We start from the raw sequence: 19,826 nt of genomic DNA, 5'->3' as shown, positions 1-19,826 counted from the left end.
CCCAAAGTGCTGGGATTACAGGCTTGAGCCACCGCGCCCGGCCTACAGCAGATGTTTAATGGAGGTACACTGATTTTTAGAGAAAAAAGGAGGAATGCATACATTTTATGAGGCAGCAGCTTAGGACTGATGAAACAGGTGCCATGAAAACTGAGCTGTAGCTTTAAGAAGAGTAGTGGTGGTTAATATGAAATGCTGCAGAGTTCGTTAGGAGAATGTCCAGAAGGATTTGCAAAGGAGGTACTAATGTGGGCTGAAGCCATGAGGTGGAACAGGTGTAGGGAAACTTCGTTTAGTGGGAGCAAATGAGGAAAAATATCCTTCTTGAATTAAAAAATAACAAAACCGATAAAAGTATGTACGAAGGAAGTGAGGAAAAAGGAAAACATAGAAGTTGCCTCTAATTCTACTACTTTTTTTTTTTTCTTTTGAGACAAAGTCTCGCTCTTGTCCCCCAGGCTAGAGTGTGATGGCACCATCTCAGCTCACTGCAACCTCCGCTGTCCGGGTTCAAGCGATTCTCCTGCCTTAGCCTCCCGAGTAACTGGGATTGCAGGCGCCTGCCACCATGCCTGGCTAATTTTTGTATTTTTAGTAGAGACGGAGTTTCACCATGGTCTCGATCTCCTGACCTTATGATCTGCCCGCCTAGCCTTCCCAAAGTGCTGGGATTACAGGCGTGAGCCACTGCGCCCAGCCTGATTCTACTACTTTAACACAGTTCTTGAAGTTTTTATGTGTTCCTTCCAGTATCTTATTTTGAAAATTCTTTTCATTGTGAAATATCACACACAGACAGAAGTAATGCATGAACATACATGTGTACTTAATAAATTACTATAAGGCAAACACCCATGTGACCAAGGTCAATAAGCACAACACTGCTAGGTTTCTTGCAAGCCTTCCGTGTGCTCATCCTCATCCTCCAATAAAGCCAATCATCTCTTTGCTTTTATGGTAAAGTAGCTTCCTTGGTTTTCTGTATAGTTTAATCAGCTGTTTGCATTTGTGTTCACTATAGTTTAGGTTTGTGTGTTTGTGAACTTTATATAGAAAGATTTATAATGTATTTATTGATTTGCTTCTCCAAATTATTTTTAAAATGTTTTTGGCTGTGCATGGTGACTCATGCCTATAATTCCAATATTTTGGGAGACTGAGTTGGGAGAATCACTTGAGGCCAGGAGTTTAAGACAAGCCTGGGCAACCAAGAGAGACCCTGTCTCTACAAAAAATTTTTAAAAGCTAGCTAGGCATGTGCCCATAGTTCTAGCTACTTGAGAGGCTGAGGCAAGAGAACCACTTGAGCCTAGGAGTTTCAGGCTGCAGTGAACTGTGATTGTGCCACTGCACTCTAGCCTGGGCAACAGAGCAAGACCCTATTTTTTTTAAAGTTAAAATATTTTTTTTTTCATTGTACAAGTAAGTATACCACAATTTATTCTTTCTATTATTGAGGGCTTCTTTTTTGCACATTTAGAGATACTGCAAGCAATGTTGTTACTGTGCTTGTATCCTGATACATATTGGCACGTTTCTCTGTGGTTTATATATAGGACTGGAATTGCCAAGTTGGAGGATAATGCACCTCTTTAAGTCATTAGATAATGCCAAAATGTTTTCCAAAGACCCTTGACTGACTTATACTCCCACAAACACAGTAAGTGAATGCCTGTTAGGCATCATAATTTTCACCTATCAGAAGGGTGTGCAGTGGTGGCTCGTGGTTTAAACTTGCATTTGTCAGGCTGTTAATGAAGTTGAGCACCTTTTCACATGTTTATTGAACATGTAGGTATCCCCATCTGCGAAGTACATCTTGAAGATTTTTGCTCATTTATCTACTGGATTCTTTTATTGATTTGTAGAAGTTATATATTTTAGATAGAAATCCTTTGCTAATTATATGTACTTCAAAATCTTTCACATGTGGCTTATTTTGTTTTACCTTCATAGCTTATTTTGATGAACAGAAATTCTTAATTTTAGTGTAGTCAGATGTATCAATCTTTTCCTTTATGTTTAGTATTTTTTTAGCCTGTTTAAGAAATATTTCCCTACAAAGGGATTATGATGAAGACATCTTCCTATATTTTCTTTTTAAAAAGCCTACTTGTTTTGCGATTCACATTTAAATCCATTGTTCACTTTATTTTGTCATGTGAGTTAGTAGTCAACTTTGCTATCTTCTGTATGGAGATCCAGTTATCACAGTACCATTTATTGATACATCAACCCTTTTCCTCACTGTTTTGAAATTAGTTAAATGTCAATTTTTGTGTTTGTATGTTTCTAGGTTCTCAATTCTCTTTCATTTTTCTCTTTGCTCAAATCTATACAGCCTTAGTTATAGATTTAATGATTAACATTTTATTGTATTTGTCTTACCCCTGCCCCTTTTTTTCCTCTGAATTATTTTAAGTAAACAGGGCTACCATTTAAGAGTTGTTGCTGCAATCTAGTGTAGATCTAATCATTACCTGAACTATGTAGGTATCCAGGGAGCTGAGGGAGGTAGACAGATTGGAAATAAAGTGAAGAAGTAGACTCAGAAGGACCTGGCAATTGGCTAGATGGCAGACACGAAGACTGAGAAGTTGTGGTTGACATTAGTCTTTTTGGTGGTATGATTGTTTCCTTAGTAAAAAAAGGATCAGCAAGTTGGTAGGGGAGGAGAAGATTATATTGAGACTTGTTGAGTTTTGGGTTTCTGTGGGATATGAATATATAAATCCAGTAGGCAATTGAGTATCATATTCAAGAGGTTTCAAATGCATATTCCTAAGCCCCACCTTGGAAATTCTAAATTGGTAGGTTTGGGGTGGAACCAAATAATTTGCATTTCTTTCTTTTTTTGGCTAGTCCAAAAAAAAAAAAAAAAAGCAGTGGGAATGGAGAAACAAAGAAATCTATAACTAGTTGTGATCAATGACTTGTAAACTCCACTGCATTCCGACCAGCCAGAATTTGCATTTCCAACAAATGACCAGATGATGCTGATGCTGAACTAAAGTAGACATTTAGGAGTTACCTGCACAGCTTCTTAAAATATTGAATTTTCTTTGTAAAATCGTTCCATTCTGTTGTTATTCTTAAGCAACTTTCCTCAGTTTCTTTTCTAGATTGCTTCTCTATAGGAATGTTAGTGAATTTGTATATTTATATCTCTTTATCTTTATTATAGAAATAAAAATACGGTTGGGTGCAGTGGCTCACACCTGTAATCCCAGCACTTTGGGAGGCCAAGGTGGGCAGATCACCTGAGGTCAGGAGTTCAAGACCAGCTTGGCTAACATGGTGAAACCCGTCTCTACTAAAATACAAAAATGAGCAGGGTGTGGTGGTGTGCGCTTGTAATCCCAGCTACTCGGGAGGCTGAGGCGGAAGAATCGCTGGAACCTGGGAGGCAGAGGTTGCAGTAAGTCGAGATCATGGGCGACAGCAAGACTCTGTCTAAAAAAAAAAAGAAAAAAAGAAAAAGGAAGGAAGAAAGAAGGGAAGGAGGAAGGGAGGGAGGAAGGAAGGCTCTAAATCTTTCTAGATTTTTTTCCTGCAGATACCATTGTAGTATATAGAATAGTTTCACTGCACTAAAAATTCTCTGTGTTCTGCCTAATCATCCATTCCTAACGCTTGGCATCTACTGATTTTTGTTACTGTCTCCATAGTTTTGCCTTTTCCAGAATGTTGGAGAGTTGGAATTTACCTTTTCAAAATGGCTTATTTCACATAATAATGCATAGTAATATGCATTTTGGTTACTTGCATGTCTTTTCATGGCTTGATAGCTCATTTCTTTTTAGCACTGAATAATATTCCACTGTCTGCATGTACTGCAGTTGACTTATCTGTTCACCTACTTAAGGACATCGTGGTTGCTTCCAAAGTTTTGACAATTTTGAATAAAGCACGTGTGTGCAGGTTTTTGTGTGGGCATAAGTTTTCATTTCATTTGGGTAAATACCAAGGAGTGTGACTGCTGGGTCCTATGGTAAGAATATATTTAGTTTTGTAAGAAACTGCCAAAATATCTTCCAAAGTGATTGTACCATTTTGTGTTCCCACCAGCAATGAATGATTGATATTATCATGTGATTTTATTTTTTTATCACGGTTGGTTATTGGATTTTGCTGATGCTTTTATTGCTTCTGTTGATATTATGTGATTTTACTTCTTTAGCTTGTTAATGTAATGGATTACAATTTACATTAATTGATTTTCAAATGTTGAACCAGCCCTGTATACCTGGGATAAATTCCACTTGGTCATGGAGTATAATTCCCTTTATACATTGTTGGATTAAATTGACTAATATTTTGTTGAGAGTTTTTACATTTATGTTCATGAGAGATACTGGTCTGTCATTTTTATTTTCTTATAATTCCTTTGGTTTTGATATTAGGGCAGTGCTGTCCTTATAGAATGAGTGAGGATTATTCCCTCTGCTTCTATCATCTGGGGATTGGTATAATTTCTTCCTTAAATGTTTGGTAGAACTTACCAGTGAACCTTGATGCTTTTGTTTTTGAAAGTTATTAATTATTCATTTGAATTTTTTTTTTTTTTTTTTGAGACAGGGTCTCACAGAGTGTTGTCCAGGCTGTAGTGCAGTGGTGCAATCATGGCTCACTGCAGCCTCAACTTCCCTGGGCCCAGGTGATCCTCCCACCTCAGCCTCCCAAGTAGCTGGGACTACAGGCACACTCCACCATGCCCAGCTCATTGTGCATTTTTTGCAGAAACGGCATTTCACCATGTTGCCCAGGCTAGTCTTGAATTCCTAGGTTCAAGCAATTCTGCCCACCTTGGCCTCCCAAATTGCTGGGGTTATAAGTGTGAGCCACCGCATGCAGCCTTGTTTGATTTCTTTGCTATTCAGATAGTTTTCTCCTTATTGTGTGAGCTTTGGCAATGTATGTCTTTCAAGGAATTGGTCCATTTTATCTTTGTTATCAAATTTGTGGACATAGAGTTATTCATGGTATTCCTTTATTATCCTTTTTATATCCATGAAATTTGTACTGAGGCCCCCTTTCATTGCTGATATTAATAATGTGTGACATCTTTTTTTCTTAATTAGCCTGGCTAGAGGCTTGATTTTAATTATCTTTCCAGAGAACTAGCTTGATGTGGTTGCTTTTCTGTATTAATACCCTATTTTTAATTTCATCAATATTTGTGCTTTTTTTTTTTTGTGAGACAGAGTTTCTTTTTGCCCAGGCTGGAGTTTAATGGCACGATCTCGCTCACTGCAACCTCTGCCTCCCGGGTTCAAGTGATTCTCTTGCCTCAGCCTCCCGAGTAGCTGGGATTCCAGTTGCACGCCACCACGCCCAGCTAATTTTGTATTTTTAGTAGAGATGGAGTTTCTCCATGTTGGCCAGGCTGGTCTTGAACTCCTGACCTCCCGTAATCCACCCACCTCAGCCTCCCAAAGTGTTGGGATTATAGACGTGAGCCACCGCACCCAGCCTATTTTTTTTGAGACAGGATCTTGCTCTGTCACCTAAGCTGGAAAGCAGTGCCACAATCATAGCTCACTGTAACCTAAATTTCCTGGGCTCAAGCCTTCCTCCTCCCTTAGCTTCCAAATAGCTATGAGTACAGACACATGCCAACACTCCTGACTAAATATTTTATTTTTTATTTGTAAAGACAGAGTCTTGCTATGTTATCCAGTCTGGTCTTGAACTCCTGTCCTCAAATGATCTTCCCACCTTGGCCTCCCAAAGTGCTGGGATTACAGGTGTGAGCCACTGCACCTGGGCCCTTTGATTTTTATTTCTTTTCTTCTTCCTTTGAATTTAATTTGCTCTTTTTAAAATTTCCTAACATAGAATGTAGATGATTGATTTACATTTTTTCTAATACATTAATTCAATGCTGTAAATTTTTCTTTAAGCACTGCTTTCACTGCATCCCAGATTATCCCACTGAAATACACTATATTTTCGTTTTCATTTAGTTCAAAATATTTTAAAATTTCTTTTTAGATTTCTTGTTCATGTTACTTAGAAGTGTAGTGTTCAGTATCCATGTGTTTTGAGATTTTCCTTTTAATCTTTCTGTTATTGATTTCTGGTTTCATTCCATTGTGATCTGACAGCACACATTGTATGATTTCTATTCTTTGAAATTTGTTAAGATGTGTGTTATGACTAAGAATCTTGGTGAATGTCTTGTGAATTGGAGACGAATGTGTAATCTGTTGTTGCATGAAGTAGTCTACTGATATCAGTTGATTGATGGCGTTAAGTTCAGCTATGTTCTTGCTGATTTTCTGCCTGCTGCATCTGTCCAGTTCTGAAAGAGGGGTGTTGAAGTCCCCAACTATAATAGCGCTTTCATCTGTTTCTCCTTACTGTTTTATCAGGCTTTGCCTAATGTATTTTGATGCTCTGTTGTTAGGCACATGCACACTAAGGATTTTTATGATTCTTTCTTGGAGTATTGACCCCTTTATCATTATGCAATGCTCTTCTTTAACCTTGCTCTGAAGGTGATATTGTCCTTGCTCTGAAGTCTGCTGTGTCTGAAATTTCCTTGCTCTGAAGTCTACTGTGTCTGAAATTAATTTAGCTACTCCTGCTTTCTTTTGATAAGTGTTAGTATATAGTATACCTTTCTCTACTCACTTATTCTAAATCTATATGCATCTTCATATTTAAACTAGGTTTCTTGTACACAACATATAGTTGGGTCTTGTTTTGTGCTGCACTCTGACAGTGTCTTAAGTTAGTGTATTTAGACTGTTGACTTTTATTTATTTTTAAAATTTATTTATTTTGTGGCTGGGTGCGGTGGCTCATGCCTGTCATCCTGCCACTATGGGAGGGCGAGGCGGGCGGATCACGAGGTCAGGAGAGCGAGACCATCCTGGCTAACATGGTGAAACCCCATCTATACTAAAGTATAAAAAATTAGCCAGGCGTGGTGGCAGATGCCTATAGTCCCATCTACTTGGGAGGCTGAGGCAGGAGAATAGCATGAACCCGGGAGGTGGAGGTTGCAGTGAGCTGAGATCGCGCCACTGCACTCCAGCCTGGGCGACAGAGCGAGACTCTGTCTCAAAAAAAAAAAAAAAAGTATTTATTTTTTTTAGAGACAGGGTCTCCCCCCGTTTCCCAGGATAGATTGCAATGATACAGTTATAGCACACTGCTGTCTCAAATTCCTGGGCTCAAGAGACCCTTTTGCGTCAGTCTCCCAATGTGCTGGGTAAATTATAGGCATGAGGCACCACATCTAACCTCGTGTGTGTGTGTGGTTTTTTTTTTTTTGAGGTGGAGTCTCACTCTGTAGCCCAGACTGGAGTGCAGTGGCACAATCTTGGCTCACTGCAACCTCCACCTCTTGGGTTCAAGCGATTCTTCTGCTTCAGCTTCCCGTGTAGCTGAGACTTCAGGTGCCCAACACCACACTCGGCTAATTTTTGTATTTTTAGTAGAGACGAGGTTTCACCATGTTGGCTAGCTGGTCTCGAACTCCTGACCTCAGGTGATCTGCCCACCTCGGCCTTCCAAAGTGCTGGGATTACAGGCACGAGCCTCTGTGCCCGGCCCTCTTTTGTGTTTTTTTATTAAGCATTTTACATGATTTTATTTTCTCTTCTTCTCTTAGCATATTGATTATACTTCTTTTTCTTGTGGTTGTCCTAAAGTTTGCAATATACATTTTTTTTTTTTTGAGATGAAGTCTTGTTCTGTCGCCCAGGCTGGAGTGAAGGGGCATGATCTCTCCTCACTGCAACCTCCACCTCCTGAGTCCAAAGGATCCTCCTGCCTCAGCCTCCAGAGTAGCTGGGATTACAGGCGCGCATGCTACCATGCCTGGCTAGTGGTTTGCATTTTTAGTAGAGATAGGGTTTTGCCATGTTGGCCAGGCTGGTCTCAAACTCCTGACCTTAAGTAATCCACCTGCCTTGGCCTCTCAAAGTGCTGGGATTACAGGCGTGAGCCACCACACCCAGCCTACATTTATAAATAATCCAACCCTACTTTCAAATAATACTGTGCCACTTCATATGTAGTGCAGGTACCTTATAATACAATATTTCTTATTATTTTCTCCAGTCCTTAGTATCACTGTTATCATTCATTTCACTTATGTGTAAGCTACAATCATAAAATACATTATTATTATTTTGGAGACAGAGTCTTGTTGTGTTGCCCAGGCTGGAATGCAGTGGCGTGATCTTGGCTCACTGCAACCTCTGCCTCCCAGGTCCGAGTGATTCTCCTATCTCCGCCTCCTGAGTAGCTGGGACTACAGGTGCGTGCCACCACACACAGCTAATTTTTTGTATTTTATTTTATTTTATTTTATTTATTTATTTATTTTTGAGACGAAGTCTCGCTCTGTCACCCAGGCTGGAGTGCAGTGGCACCATCTCGGTTCACTGCAACCTCCGCCTTCTGGGTTCAAGTGACTCTTCTGCCTCAGCCTCCCGAGTAGCTGGGACTACAGGTGTGCGCCACCACGCCCGGCTAATTTGTTGTATTTTATTTTATTTTATTTATATAGTTCTGAGACAGAGTCTCGCACTGTCACCCAGGCTGGAATGCAGTGGCACTATCTCAGCTCACTGCAACCTCTGCCTTCTGGGTTCAAGCGATTCTTCTGCCTCAGCCTCCCGAGTAGCTGGGACTACAGGTGTGCGCCACCACGCCCGGCTAATTTTTTGTATTTTATTTTATTTTATTTATATAGTTCTGAGACAGAGTCTCGCTCTGTCACCCAGGCTGGAGTGCAGTGGCACCATCTCAGCTCACTTCAACCTCCGCCTCCTGGGTTCAAGCGATTCTTCTGCCTCAGCCTCCCGAGTAGCTGGGACTACAGGTGCGAGCCACCACGCTCAGGTAATTTTTGTGTTTGTAGTAGAGACAGGGTGTCACCATATTGGCCAGGTTGGTCTCGAACTCCTAGACCTCATCATCCGCCCGCCTCGGCCTCCCAAAGGGCTGGGATTACAGGTGTGAGCCACTGCACTCGGCCTTATATTTTATTTATTTTTTGAGGTGGGAGTCTTGCTCTGTCACCCAGGCTGGAGTGCAATGGCTCACTGCAGCCTCTGCCTTTTGGGTTCCAGAGATTCTCCTGCCTCAGCTTCCTGGGTAACTGGGATTACAGGTGCACGCCACCACGCCTGGCTTTTTTTTTTTTTTTTTTTTTTTTGAGAGATGGAATCTCGCTGTCGCCCAGGCTGGAGTGAGAGATGGAATCTCGCTGTCGCCCAGGCTGGAGTGCAGTGGTGCGATCTTGGCTCACTGCAAGCTCTGCCTCCCGGGTTCACGTCATTCTCCTGCCTCAGCCTTCTGAGTAGCTGGGACTACAGGCGCCTGCCACCATGCCTGGCTAATTTTTTGTATTTTTTATAGAGACAGGGTTTCACTGTGGTCTCAATCTCCTGACCTCGTGATCCGCCTGCCTCAGCCTCCCAAAGTGCTGCGATTACAGGCGTGAGCCATTGCACACGGCCTAATTTTTGTATTTTTAGTAGAGGTAGGGTTTCATTATGTTGGCCAGGCTGGTCTCAAACTCCTGACCTCAGGTGATCTGCCTGCCTGGGCCTCCCAAAGTGCTGGGATTACAGGTATGAGCCACCATGCCTGGCCAATTGTATTTTAGTACAGATGGGGTTTCACCATGTTTTCCAGGCTGGTCTCAAACTCCTGATGTCAGGCAATCCACCCACCTTGGCTTCCCAAAGTGCTAGGATTACAGGCGTGAGCCACTGTGCTCGGCCAATACATTGTTATTATTTTGAACAAACTATTGTCTGTGAGGTTAATTAAAAATAAGAAAAATAAGGCTGGGTGCAGTGGCTCACACTTGTAATCTCAGTACTTTGGGAGGCTTAGGTGGGAGGTGCTTGAGCCCAGGAATTTGAGGCTGTGGTGAGATATAATCCCAACACTGTTCTCTAGCCTGGGCAATACAGCAAGACACTCAAGACCCTGTCTTTTAAAAAAATAAAATATTTATTTTACTTTTACTTATTTCTTCTTAAATGGTATTCCTTTCTTTATGTAGGTCTGAGTTTCTGACGTGTATCATTTTCCATCTCTCTGAACTTCTTTCAACATTTCTTTCAGGGCAGGTCTACTGGCAAGAGATTCCTTTAAAAAACTTTTATTTTTTGTAAGAGAGTAATTTCTCCACTTTTGAAGGACAATCTTACAGGCTACAGAATTGTGGGCTGGAGAGTTTTTTTTTTTTCCTCTCAGCACTTTAAATATTTTACTCCACTCTGTTATTTTTCATGGTTTCTGAGAAGATCTGATGTACGGTGGTCCTCCCCTATCTTCAGGGGATATTTTCAAAAACCTCCGATGTATGCCTGAAACTGCAGGTGGTGTTGAACCTCATTGCCATTGGTTAGAATATGTTTCTGTTCATGTCTTCCACCCAAAAATGTAATGCCTTTTCCGTTTTCCTTTTTTTTTCCCCTTTTTGACAGGGTCTCACTTTGTCACCCAGGCTGGAGTGCAGTGGTGTTGTCATAGCTCACTGCAACCTCAAGCTCCTGGGCTCAAGTGATCCTTTCACCTCAACCTCCTTCGTAGCTGGGACCACAGGTGCATGCCACCACACTTGGCTAATTAAAAAAAAATTGTTTTAGAGATGGGTACTCAAGTCTTGCCCAGCTGGTTGCAAACTTCTGGCCTCAAGCACTTAGGCAATCCCCTTGTCTTGGCCTCCCAAAGTTCTGGGATGACAGGGATGAGCCACCTTCCCTGGCCCTTTTACACCTTAACTAAGCACTTCTGCACCGTGGTTGTAACTTTTGCAGTTTGAGGTGCAACAGCAAAACTAGCTGAATTGCTTTTTTTCTTCCTCATATGAATAGAAGACTCATTCTGCTGTAATCTTAGCAACCTCAGCATATGAGAGGGTTTTTCCTTATTAAGTGGAGAAGAAATTTCACATTTTCACATGAAGCACTTTGTAGCTTCTGTTTGGCATATCTGAATTGCCAGCGTCGCTACTCTCATGCTTTGGGGCCATGATTAAGTAAAATCAGGGTCAGTTGAACACAAGCACTACGATACTGCATCAGGGGATCTGACAGCAACTAAGTGACTAACGGGTGGGTAGCATCCGCAGTGTAGATATGCCAGGCGAAGGGATGATTCACGTCCGGGGTGGGATGGAGCAGGATGGTGCGAGACATCACACTACTCAGAACGGTGTAGTTTAAACATGAACGATTTCTGGAATTTTCTATTTAATACTTTTAAATATTGAACAAAGGTAACTGAAATGATGAAAAACTGCAGATGAGAGGACTACTGTGATTCCCATTATAGGTGAGGTTTTGTTTCCTGTTACTTCTTTCTTCTTTTTTTAAATTTATTTATTATTATTATACTTTAAGTTGTAGGGTACATGTGCATAACGTGCAGGTTTGTTACATATGTATACTTGTGCCATGTTGGTGTGCTGCACCCATCAACTCGTCGTTTACATCAGGTATAACTCCCAGTGCAATCCCTCCCCCCTCCCCCCTTCTTTCTTCCTTATATTTGATTTTCTGAAATTGGAATATGATATGCCTAATTGCAGGCTTTTTTTTTTTTTTGTGGGGGGCGAGGGGGCACTTATCTTGCTTGGTGTCCTCTGTGTTTCCTGGATCTGTGGTTTGGTTTATGACATTAATTTGGGGAAATTCTCCATCATCATTTCCTCAAATACGGCTTCGATTCTTCCTTCTCTTTTAGAGTTTCTATTATGCATATGTTACACCGTTTGCAGTTGTCCCATAGTTCTTGGATAATTTTTTTTCCCTCAATATTTTCTCTCTTTTTCAGTTTTGGACGTTTCTATTGAGATACCCACACACAATACTCATGAGCCTATTGAAAGCATTCTTTATTTTCATTACAGGAATTTTTATTTCTAGTATTTCTTTTTGATTCTTTCTTAAAATTTTCATTTCTTACATTATCCATCTTGTCTTGCATCTTGTGTACTTTTTCTCAATAAAACTGTTAGCGTATTAATCATAGTTTCTTAAATTCCTGGACTGATAATTCCAACTTCCCTACCATATCTGTCTCAGATTCTGATGCTTATTCAGTCTGTTCAAACTTTTTTTTTTTTTTTGCCATTTAATATACCTCATAATTTTATGTTGAAGGGTGGACATGATGTACTGAGTAAAAGAAACTGCCTTTCGTAATGTAGTGGTAAGGTGTTGGGGGAAGAGAAGCATTTTGTAATCTTAAAATTATGGTAAGCCTGTGCTTCTGGACTAAGAACTTAGTTCTTTTTTTTTTCCCCACCTTATGTGGGACAGGATGGCTAGAAGGGGCTGGAGTAGGATATTTCCCGTTCCCTTAGTGGAAGGCTAGAGCTGGCTAGAGTTTGGTATTTCCTTTCCCAAGGGTAGGTTAGGCTCTGGTAAAATATTTTCTCCTGAGGGCAGGCCTTGTTAAGAATGGAATACTCTGGTCTATTTTAAAAAATGGCTATTTTTATCTTAGCCCTTCCAAAAACACAGGGGAAGATTTCTCCAATACTCACTCTGAAAACAGGATAGAGCTCCTGAAGGTAAAACTCACAGAACCCTAGGGACACCCAAGACTAGAGTTTTGAACCACAGACTTGTCCACACTGAGCTTCCAGCTATTCATCAATTACAAGTTCTCCTGTCCCAGCACTGGTTCCTGCAGAGGTTTCTGCTTGTGGGTTTCTCTTCTGGTGCGCTGTCACTCACCGTATCTTCCTGTCTCATTTTGGGGGCAGTTGTTTGCCCTGTTACTGCACTTCTCTGAGGGATCTTACAAGAGTTTAGTTTGTTCAACTTTTCACTTGTTGTTAGGACAGAGTAGTGACTTCTAAGATCCTTGTAAGTCAGACTGGAAACTGCAAGTCTCCCTGCCATCATTTTCCATAATTTCCTTCTTCCTGTATTGATCTTAAATAACGTTGGCGACAGAAGATATTGGGCCGTTTTCCCAAGAAAAGAGTGAATACATCTAAAAAATTTCCTTTGAGTATATTACTTGCTGGTTTATCAAATGAATCCTTTATTACATCAGGAATGAAACCTTGGTGGCTCATGCCTGTAATCCTAGCCCTTTGGGAGGCTGAGGCGGGCAGATTGCCTGAGCTTAGCAGTTCGAGACCAGCCTGAGCAACACGGTGAAACCCTGTCTCTACTAAGATACAAAAATCAATGAATCAATCAAACCATTAGCCAGGCGTAGCAGTGTGTGCCTGTAGTCCCAGCTACTCGGGAGGCTGAGGCAGGAGAATTCCTTGAACCTGGGAGGCAGCGGCTGCAGTGAGCCAAGATTGTGTCACTGGACTCCAGTATGGGTGACAGAGCGAGACTCTGTTTCTTTTTTTTTTTTTTTTTTCCCGAGATGGAGTCTCCCTCTGTCCCCCAGGCTGGAGGGCAGTGGCACGATCTTGGCTCACTGCAAGCTCCGCCTCTCGGGTTCACGCCATTCTCCTGCCTCAGCCTCCTGAGTAGCTGGGACTACAGGTGCCCGCCACCACGCCCAGCTAACTTTCTATATTTTTTAGTAGAGACGGGGTTTCACTGTCTCTACTAAACGTGTTTCACCGTGTTAGCCAGTGATCTGCCCACCTCAGCCTCCCAAAGTGCTGGGATTACAGGCGTGAGCCACTGCACCCGGCTGAGACTCCGTTTCTTAAAAAAAATGATAAAAAGAAACCTTGTATCTATAGGCTTTTAATAAGCACTGAATTTCCTCAAATCCATTTGGCATCTATTAAAAAGAGTATGGAGGTATAGTAGGAGATGGGAAGAGGTGAGGTGATTGAGGAAGGGAAGTGAAGGGACATGTAATTAGCATTCTACTTTTATATCTTCAACATTGTTTTCTTGATTGTGTTTTTTTACTCTCATTGTTGTGAGAAATCATATGGCAAATAATACACTAAATCTGTGGAATTAACCCCATTTTTTCTTTTTGTTAATTGACACAATCACTGTACATGTTTATGAAGTACAATGTGATGTTTCAATACATGTATACATTGTATAGTGATCATATAAAGTTAATTAGCAAATCCATTATCTCAAACGTGTATCATTTCTATGTGACAAGAACATTAAAAAGTTCTCTCTTCTATTTTGAAAGATACTTATTAACTATAATCACCCTACCATGCAAGAGAACACTTGAGCTTATTCTTCATATCTAATGATAACATTGTACCTGTCCAACAACCCCCCCCCTTTTTTTTTTTTAAAGACAGGGTGACATTCTGTTGCCTGAATTCCTGAGTTCAAGCAGTCCTTCCACGTTACTCTGCCAAGTAGCTAGAAGTACAGATGCACACTACTATGCTTAAATTTTTTTTTTTTTTTTTTTTGGTAAAGACACAGGTCTCACTTTGTCACTATGTTGTTCAGGCTGGTCTCAAACTCCAGGACACAAGTGATCCTCCAGCCTCAGCCTCCCAAAGTGTTCAGATTACAGGCATGAGCCACACCCGGCCCCAACAGCTTTTTCTATTTTTTTTTTTTAAATGTCCAGGTTCACTTAGTATATTTCAGTTCCCAACAAATTTCCTTGAAGGACTGCTAGATGAAACCTTATCTACTGCAGTGGATTTTTATATCTGATCTCTGGTCTTTGATACAATTTTTACCCTAAGTATAATAAGCGTGTTCTTGTGTCTTATATCAATATTTTCTTCTGTGTTCTCTTTCCTTATTTCTATCCTCAGTTCCTCACGTTACATCTACAGGGCTCTTATTTAGGTACTCAGTAGACACAGAGTTGGTTTAAAGAAGAGGCAAGAAAGGAATTTAAAGTTTTATCTGTATTGACATAATTATTTTAATAGCTGTCTCACTGCCTTCCCTATCTTAATCTTTCATGTATCTTGTGTACCTACTGTATAGGTACAGATCTTGATCCACTGTTGAGATATGAATTAAATACTTCATCAAAGAAATGTACATTCTACTTTTCCTTAAAAGCTTACAGTGAGAGTGATAACAGATAACATTTTTCCCAAAGTGTCAATGTACATTTGACTGAAATGAAAAATACATTTTTAGATGTTACTGGGAATTTTAAAGTTATGTAAAAGTTGTTGGTACAAAGAATGCCCACATTCATCTTTGCTTATACCCATTTGCCTTATCATTTGACGTATGATTTTTTTTCCTGAAACATTTGAGAATAGGTTTTATATATTATGGCCTTTTACCGCTATACACTTAAGTGTAGGTTTCCTAAAGATATGAATTTTTTTTTTGAGATGGAGTCTCGCTCTGTCACTCAGGCTGGAGTGCAGTGGCACAGTCTTGGCTCACCGCAACCTCTACCTCCAAGGCTCAAGCGATTCTCCTGCCTCAGCCTCCTGAGTACCTGGGACTACAGGTGCATGCCACTATGCCCGGCTAATTTTTTTTTTTTTTTTTTTTTTTGAGACAGAGTCTCACTCAGTCGCCCAGGCTGGAGTGCAGTGGCGCGATCTTGGCTCACTGCAAGCGCCACCTCCTGGGTTCACGCCATTCTCCTGCCTCAGCCTCCTGAGTAGTTGGGACTATAGGCGCCTGCCACTACTCCCAGCTAATTTTTTTGTATTTTTCATAGAGACAGGGTTTCACTGTGTTAGCCAGGATGGTCTTGATCTCCTGACCTCGTCATCTGCCTGTCTCGGCCTCCCAAAGTACTGGGATTACAGGCGTGAGTCACCGTGCCCGGCAATGTTTTGTATTCTTAGTAGAGACAGGGTTTCTCCGTGTTAGCCAGGCTGATCTCAATCTCCTGACCTCGTGATCCGCCTGCCTTGGCCTCCCAAAGTACTGAGATTACAGGTGTGAACCACTGCGCCTGGCCAAGAGTATGAATGTATTTTTAAGGAGACATTTCATATTATTTCAAAATTCTGTTCCCATTTAAAAATGATGAAGTCCATTGTTAAAATTTAGCATGGAGAAAATTAGGGCTTATGTTTGGCAAACACATTTGATATTAAGACACTGTATTTTTCTTTACAACTTTCATTTTAGGTTAAAGGTTACTCATGTTACATGAGTAAATTGTGTGTCATGGGGGTTTGGCGTACAGATAATTTTGTCACCCAGCTAATCAGCATAATGCCCGATAGGTTTTTAATCCTTACCCTCCGCCCACCTTCCACCCTCAAATAGGTCCCAGAAAAGACATAATTGTATCAAATATGAGCTTCATAATAGTTCAGAGGGTAGAGTTGGAGTGAGGATCATAGGCTAGTTTTCAGAGAAACTGCTTTTTTTTTTCATTTAGAGTAAGTTACTGTAAGATGTTCCAAAGGCACTAAATGAACAGAATCTAATGTCTTTGTGCAATCTGATGAACACTTGCAGTGTTTAGTAGCAGCATTATGAAATTGCCATTTTTAGATAATTCTGGCAGTAAGTACCATTTAAATGGTAGTGACGAAGGCTAGCAACCTGTTCTTCACAAATACTTATCTTTCTGATAGCTCTGTTTTCCCCGCTCTTTCAATTACTTATATTTGCTCTTTCTCCTTATTTACCTATATCTCTATCTCTATTTGATCTTTTCTTAAGTTCTTCTGGGCATACTACTCAAGATTTCAGTCACAGCTGTGAAAGCTGTTACTGATATGATTTTTAAAAACTTCATTCTGTTGCTAAAGAAGGGAGAAATGGCCTTATTTTATTCGATACAGGAAAAATGAACATTCACTTCTTTTTGTTATCTTTCAGTTTCAGAGTCAAGTGGTGAGATCAAAGACTTTTTACCAAAAAATGTCATTTATGATGACTCATCCCAGTATTTGATCATGGAAAGAATTCTAAGTCAAGGCCCTGTGTATTCCAATTTTAAAGGAGGCTGGAAATGCAAGGATCATACAGAGATGCTGCAAGAAAATAAGGGATGTATTAGGAAAGTAACAGTCTCTCATCAAGAAGCCCTGGCTCAACATATGAATATCAGTACTGTGGAGAGGCCCTATGGATGCCATGAATGTGGAAAAACTTTTGGTCGACGCTTTTCCCTGGTGTTACACCAGAGGACTCATACTGGAGAGAAACCATATGCATGTAAGGAATGTGGCAAAACCTTTAGCCAGATTTCAAACCTTGTGAAACATCAAATGATACATACTGGAAAGAAACCCCATGAGTGTAAGGATTGTAATAAAACATTCAGTTACCTTTCATTTCTTATTGAACACCAGAGAACGCACACGGGGGAGAAACCTTATGAATGTACTGAGTGTGGAAAGGCCTTTAGCCGTGCCTCCAACCTCACTCGACATCAGAGAATTCATATAGGAAAGAAACAATATATATGTAGGAAATGTGGGAAAGCATTTAGCAGTGGCTCAGAACTCATTCGCCACCAGATTACACATACTGGAGAGAAACCTTATGAATGCATTGAATGTGGGAAGGCATTTCGCCGTTTCTCACACCTTACTCGACATCAAAGCATCCATACAACCAAAACCCCATATGAATGTAATGAATGTAGGAAAGCTTTCCGTTGTCACTCATTCCTTACTAAACATCAGAGAATTCATGCTGGAGAAAAGCTCTATGAATGTGATGAATGTGGTAAAGTTTTCACTTGGCATGCATCCCTTATTCAACATACGAAGATTCATACTGGAGAGAAACCCTATGCATGCGCTGAATGTGATAAAGCCTTCAGCCGGAGCTTTTCCCTCATTCTACATCAGAGAACTCATACTGGAGAGAAACCCTATGTATGTAAGGTATGCAACAAATCCTTCAGCTGGAGCTCAAATCTCGCTAAACATCAGAGAACACACACTCTTGACAACCCCTTTGAATATGAAAATTCATTTAATTACCACTCATTCCTTACTGAACACCAGTGAATTTACACTGCAAAGAAAAACTACGAATGTATGAAATTTTTTTTAAAGAAGTATAATGCCTTACTTTTACTTCGGAGAATTCTTGGAAAGAAGCCTTATGTGAGAGTGATGAATGTGAAGTAATATGGCCCACAATTTATTCAACATCCTGGAGGAAAAAAATCCAGAAATATGTGGAAAAGCCATTAATAACCGCTCTTTTTCTTTTTTCTAATAACAAGGTGAAATCGATATTGTTGAGAAGATTCTTCTTCCATCTGGAAATATTGAGAAGACTTCATTTGGTAGGATTCCCTTACTCTACATGTATAAATTCCTACCAAGAAAGAATACATATCCAATAGATTGGAGAAAGCCAGAGATTATTAGCCCTCATTCTGCAACTGTCAACCAGGACAGAATGCATGGGCAAGGGATGAGCTTTACAAAGATGTACTTTGGAGATCAGGATATTCATGTTTAAGTAAAGTGATACAAACACAGTGATTCGGGAATGCCTTCATTTACAATGCAATACTTAAATTTTAATACTCTCGTAAGAGAAAAAGCAACTGTATAAAAGAATGTAGAGTAACTGCAATATTTCAAACCTGTATCAGAGAACTACACTGTGGGAAAACTACCATTGTAACGAGTGTAGCAAAATCATCTTAGATATCTGAAAAATCATACTGGATGGAATCTGTGAGAAAGGGTTCTATTTTGAGGGAAGGGGGATTGCTTTTTGTTTTTTAAGTGAATTCAGAAAATGTTATAAATAAATCTTTTGGTTTATTATAAACCTTCTGCTTGCTGATTTTTTCCCACAGCATGTGATTCCGAAAGTGTAACTACAATATTGACATAAAAAAAAAAGAGTAGTGTTTTTTTTGTTGAAACATACAAACATAACTAGAAGTGTTTTTAGGTGTTTTATGGTTTTAACTTTCAGACCGAGTTTGGATTTAAGGTAATGCTAACTGACAGTTATCCTTGAATCTGACTATAGACAGTTGTTATTCAGTGTGAAATAAGTATAAATAAGATACATCACAGAAAATTACCAAGGTACTCCTCCTGTTTTGTTCCATGTACAGTAAAACCACTCTTTTGTAAGCATGTGTTTAAAACTGTTCTGGCATTATCAGCTGCCCAGCTGGCAAAACTCACACCATCAGGGTGAGTTGGCTTTAATGAGGAAGGTAAGCAATTTTATTTGTAGAAAGAGAAGTAGAGAATATGAATAGGAATGAATTTAGCATTAATGGCTGCATTGAGGGCACATCTGTAGAAGGTGTTATTAAATACAAGTAGTTTTGTAAGATCTGAAATTTATAAAAGTTTTAGCCCAAAAACACGTTATTTACATGAACTAGAGTTCTAAATACATTATTGGAAGTATATTTCTTCAAACCTGCCATTGGCATGCCATATTGGTACATACATTTAGTAGCTTCTCAACTTTCCGTAAGAGTTGTTCAGGAGGGGCTGATTATCTTACAATAGTGTACAGTCAAATACAAGCAGCATGCCTTACTACATATGGGTATGTAATACTTGATTTGGTTTTCTCAGGCAGCAATGGTTTGTATCAGGGTAAAAATCAAGTTACACTGTCAACAATATTAGGATATGAAAAATTTATTTATTTATTTAAGGGTATACTGGATTTCTCCCATTATCTGCTCCACATCTACTCTCCTTCCTACTGTTTACTCTGTGGGGATGCACCTCATGAACTATATTAGAGGTCATCAAGCTACAGCCCATGGGCCAGGTATTTCATTTACATAGTCTATGGCTCCTTACCTCTACAACTGAAGAGTTTAATATACTGCCATAAAGGCTAAACATTTACTATCTAGCCCTTTACAGAAAAACTTGGCCAACCCCTGACTACATCAAATCTTTGCGCTCTAGTTTTTGTTTAGTGCAGCCAACATTGAGAACATTTATTTTGGAGCAATCTCCAACTGAGCAAAGTGACACAAACAATGAT

The 19,826-nt window shown here is 40.1% G+C and overlaps 1 protein-coding gene across 4 annotated transcripts in view; it reads left to right on the top strand.

Annotated features, from left to right (window-relative positions):
* The window catches only part of ZNF140 (zinc finger protein 140), a 24,052-nt gene extending 5,165 nt beyond the window's left edge, over window positions 1-18,887 (top strand). For 2 of the 4 annotated variants that reach the window (XM_011982209.1, XM_011982207.1), the window contains one exon: window positions 16,707-18,887. In XM_011982209.1, the coding sequence (XP_011837599.1) occupies window positions 16,784-17,848 (1,065 nt within the window). In that variant the 5' untranslated portion in view covers window positions 16,707-16,783 and the 3' untranslated portion in view covers window positions 17,849-18,887. Of the gene's footprint in view, window positions 1-11,254; window positions 11,311-16,706 lie in introns of all 4 variants that reach the window. The other 2 variants (XM_011982208.1, XM_011982206.1) reach the window with 2 other exon arrangements.
* The last annotated feature ends 939 nt before the right edge of the window (window positions 18,888-19,826 follow it).

Source organism: Mandrillus leucophaeus, unplaced genomic scaffold (genome assembly GCF_000951045.1).
Source record: "Mandrillus leucophaeus isolate KB7577 unplaced genomic scaffold, Mleu.le_1.0 Scaffold237, whole genome shotgun sequence".
Taxonomy (NCBI): Eukaryota; Metazoa; Chordata; class Mammalia; order Primates; family Cercopithecidae; genus Mandrillus; species Mandrillus leucophaeus.
The sequence above is the reverse complement of the archived record's forward strand: the minus strand, read 5'-3'. Positions and strand labels throughout refer to the sequence as shown.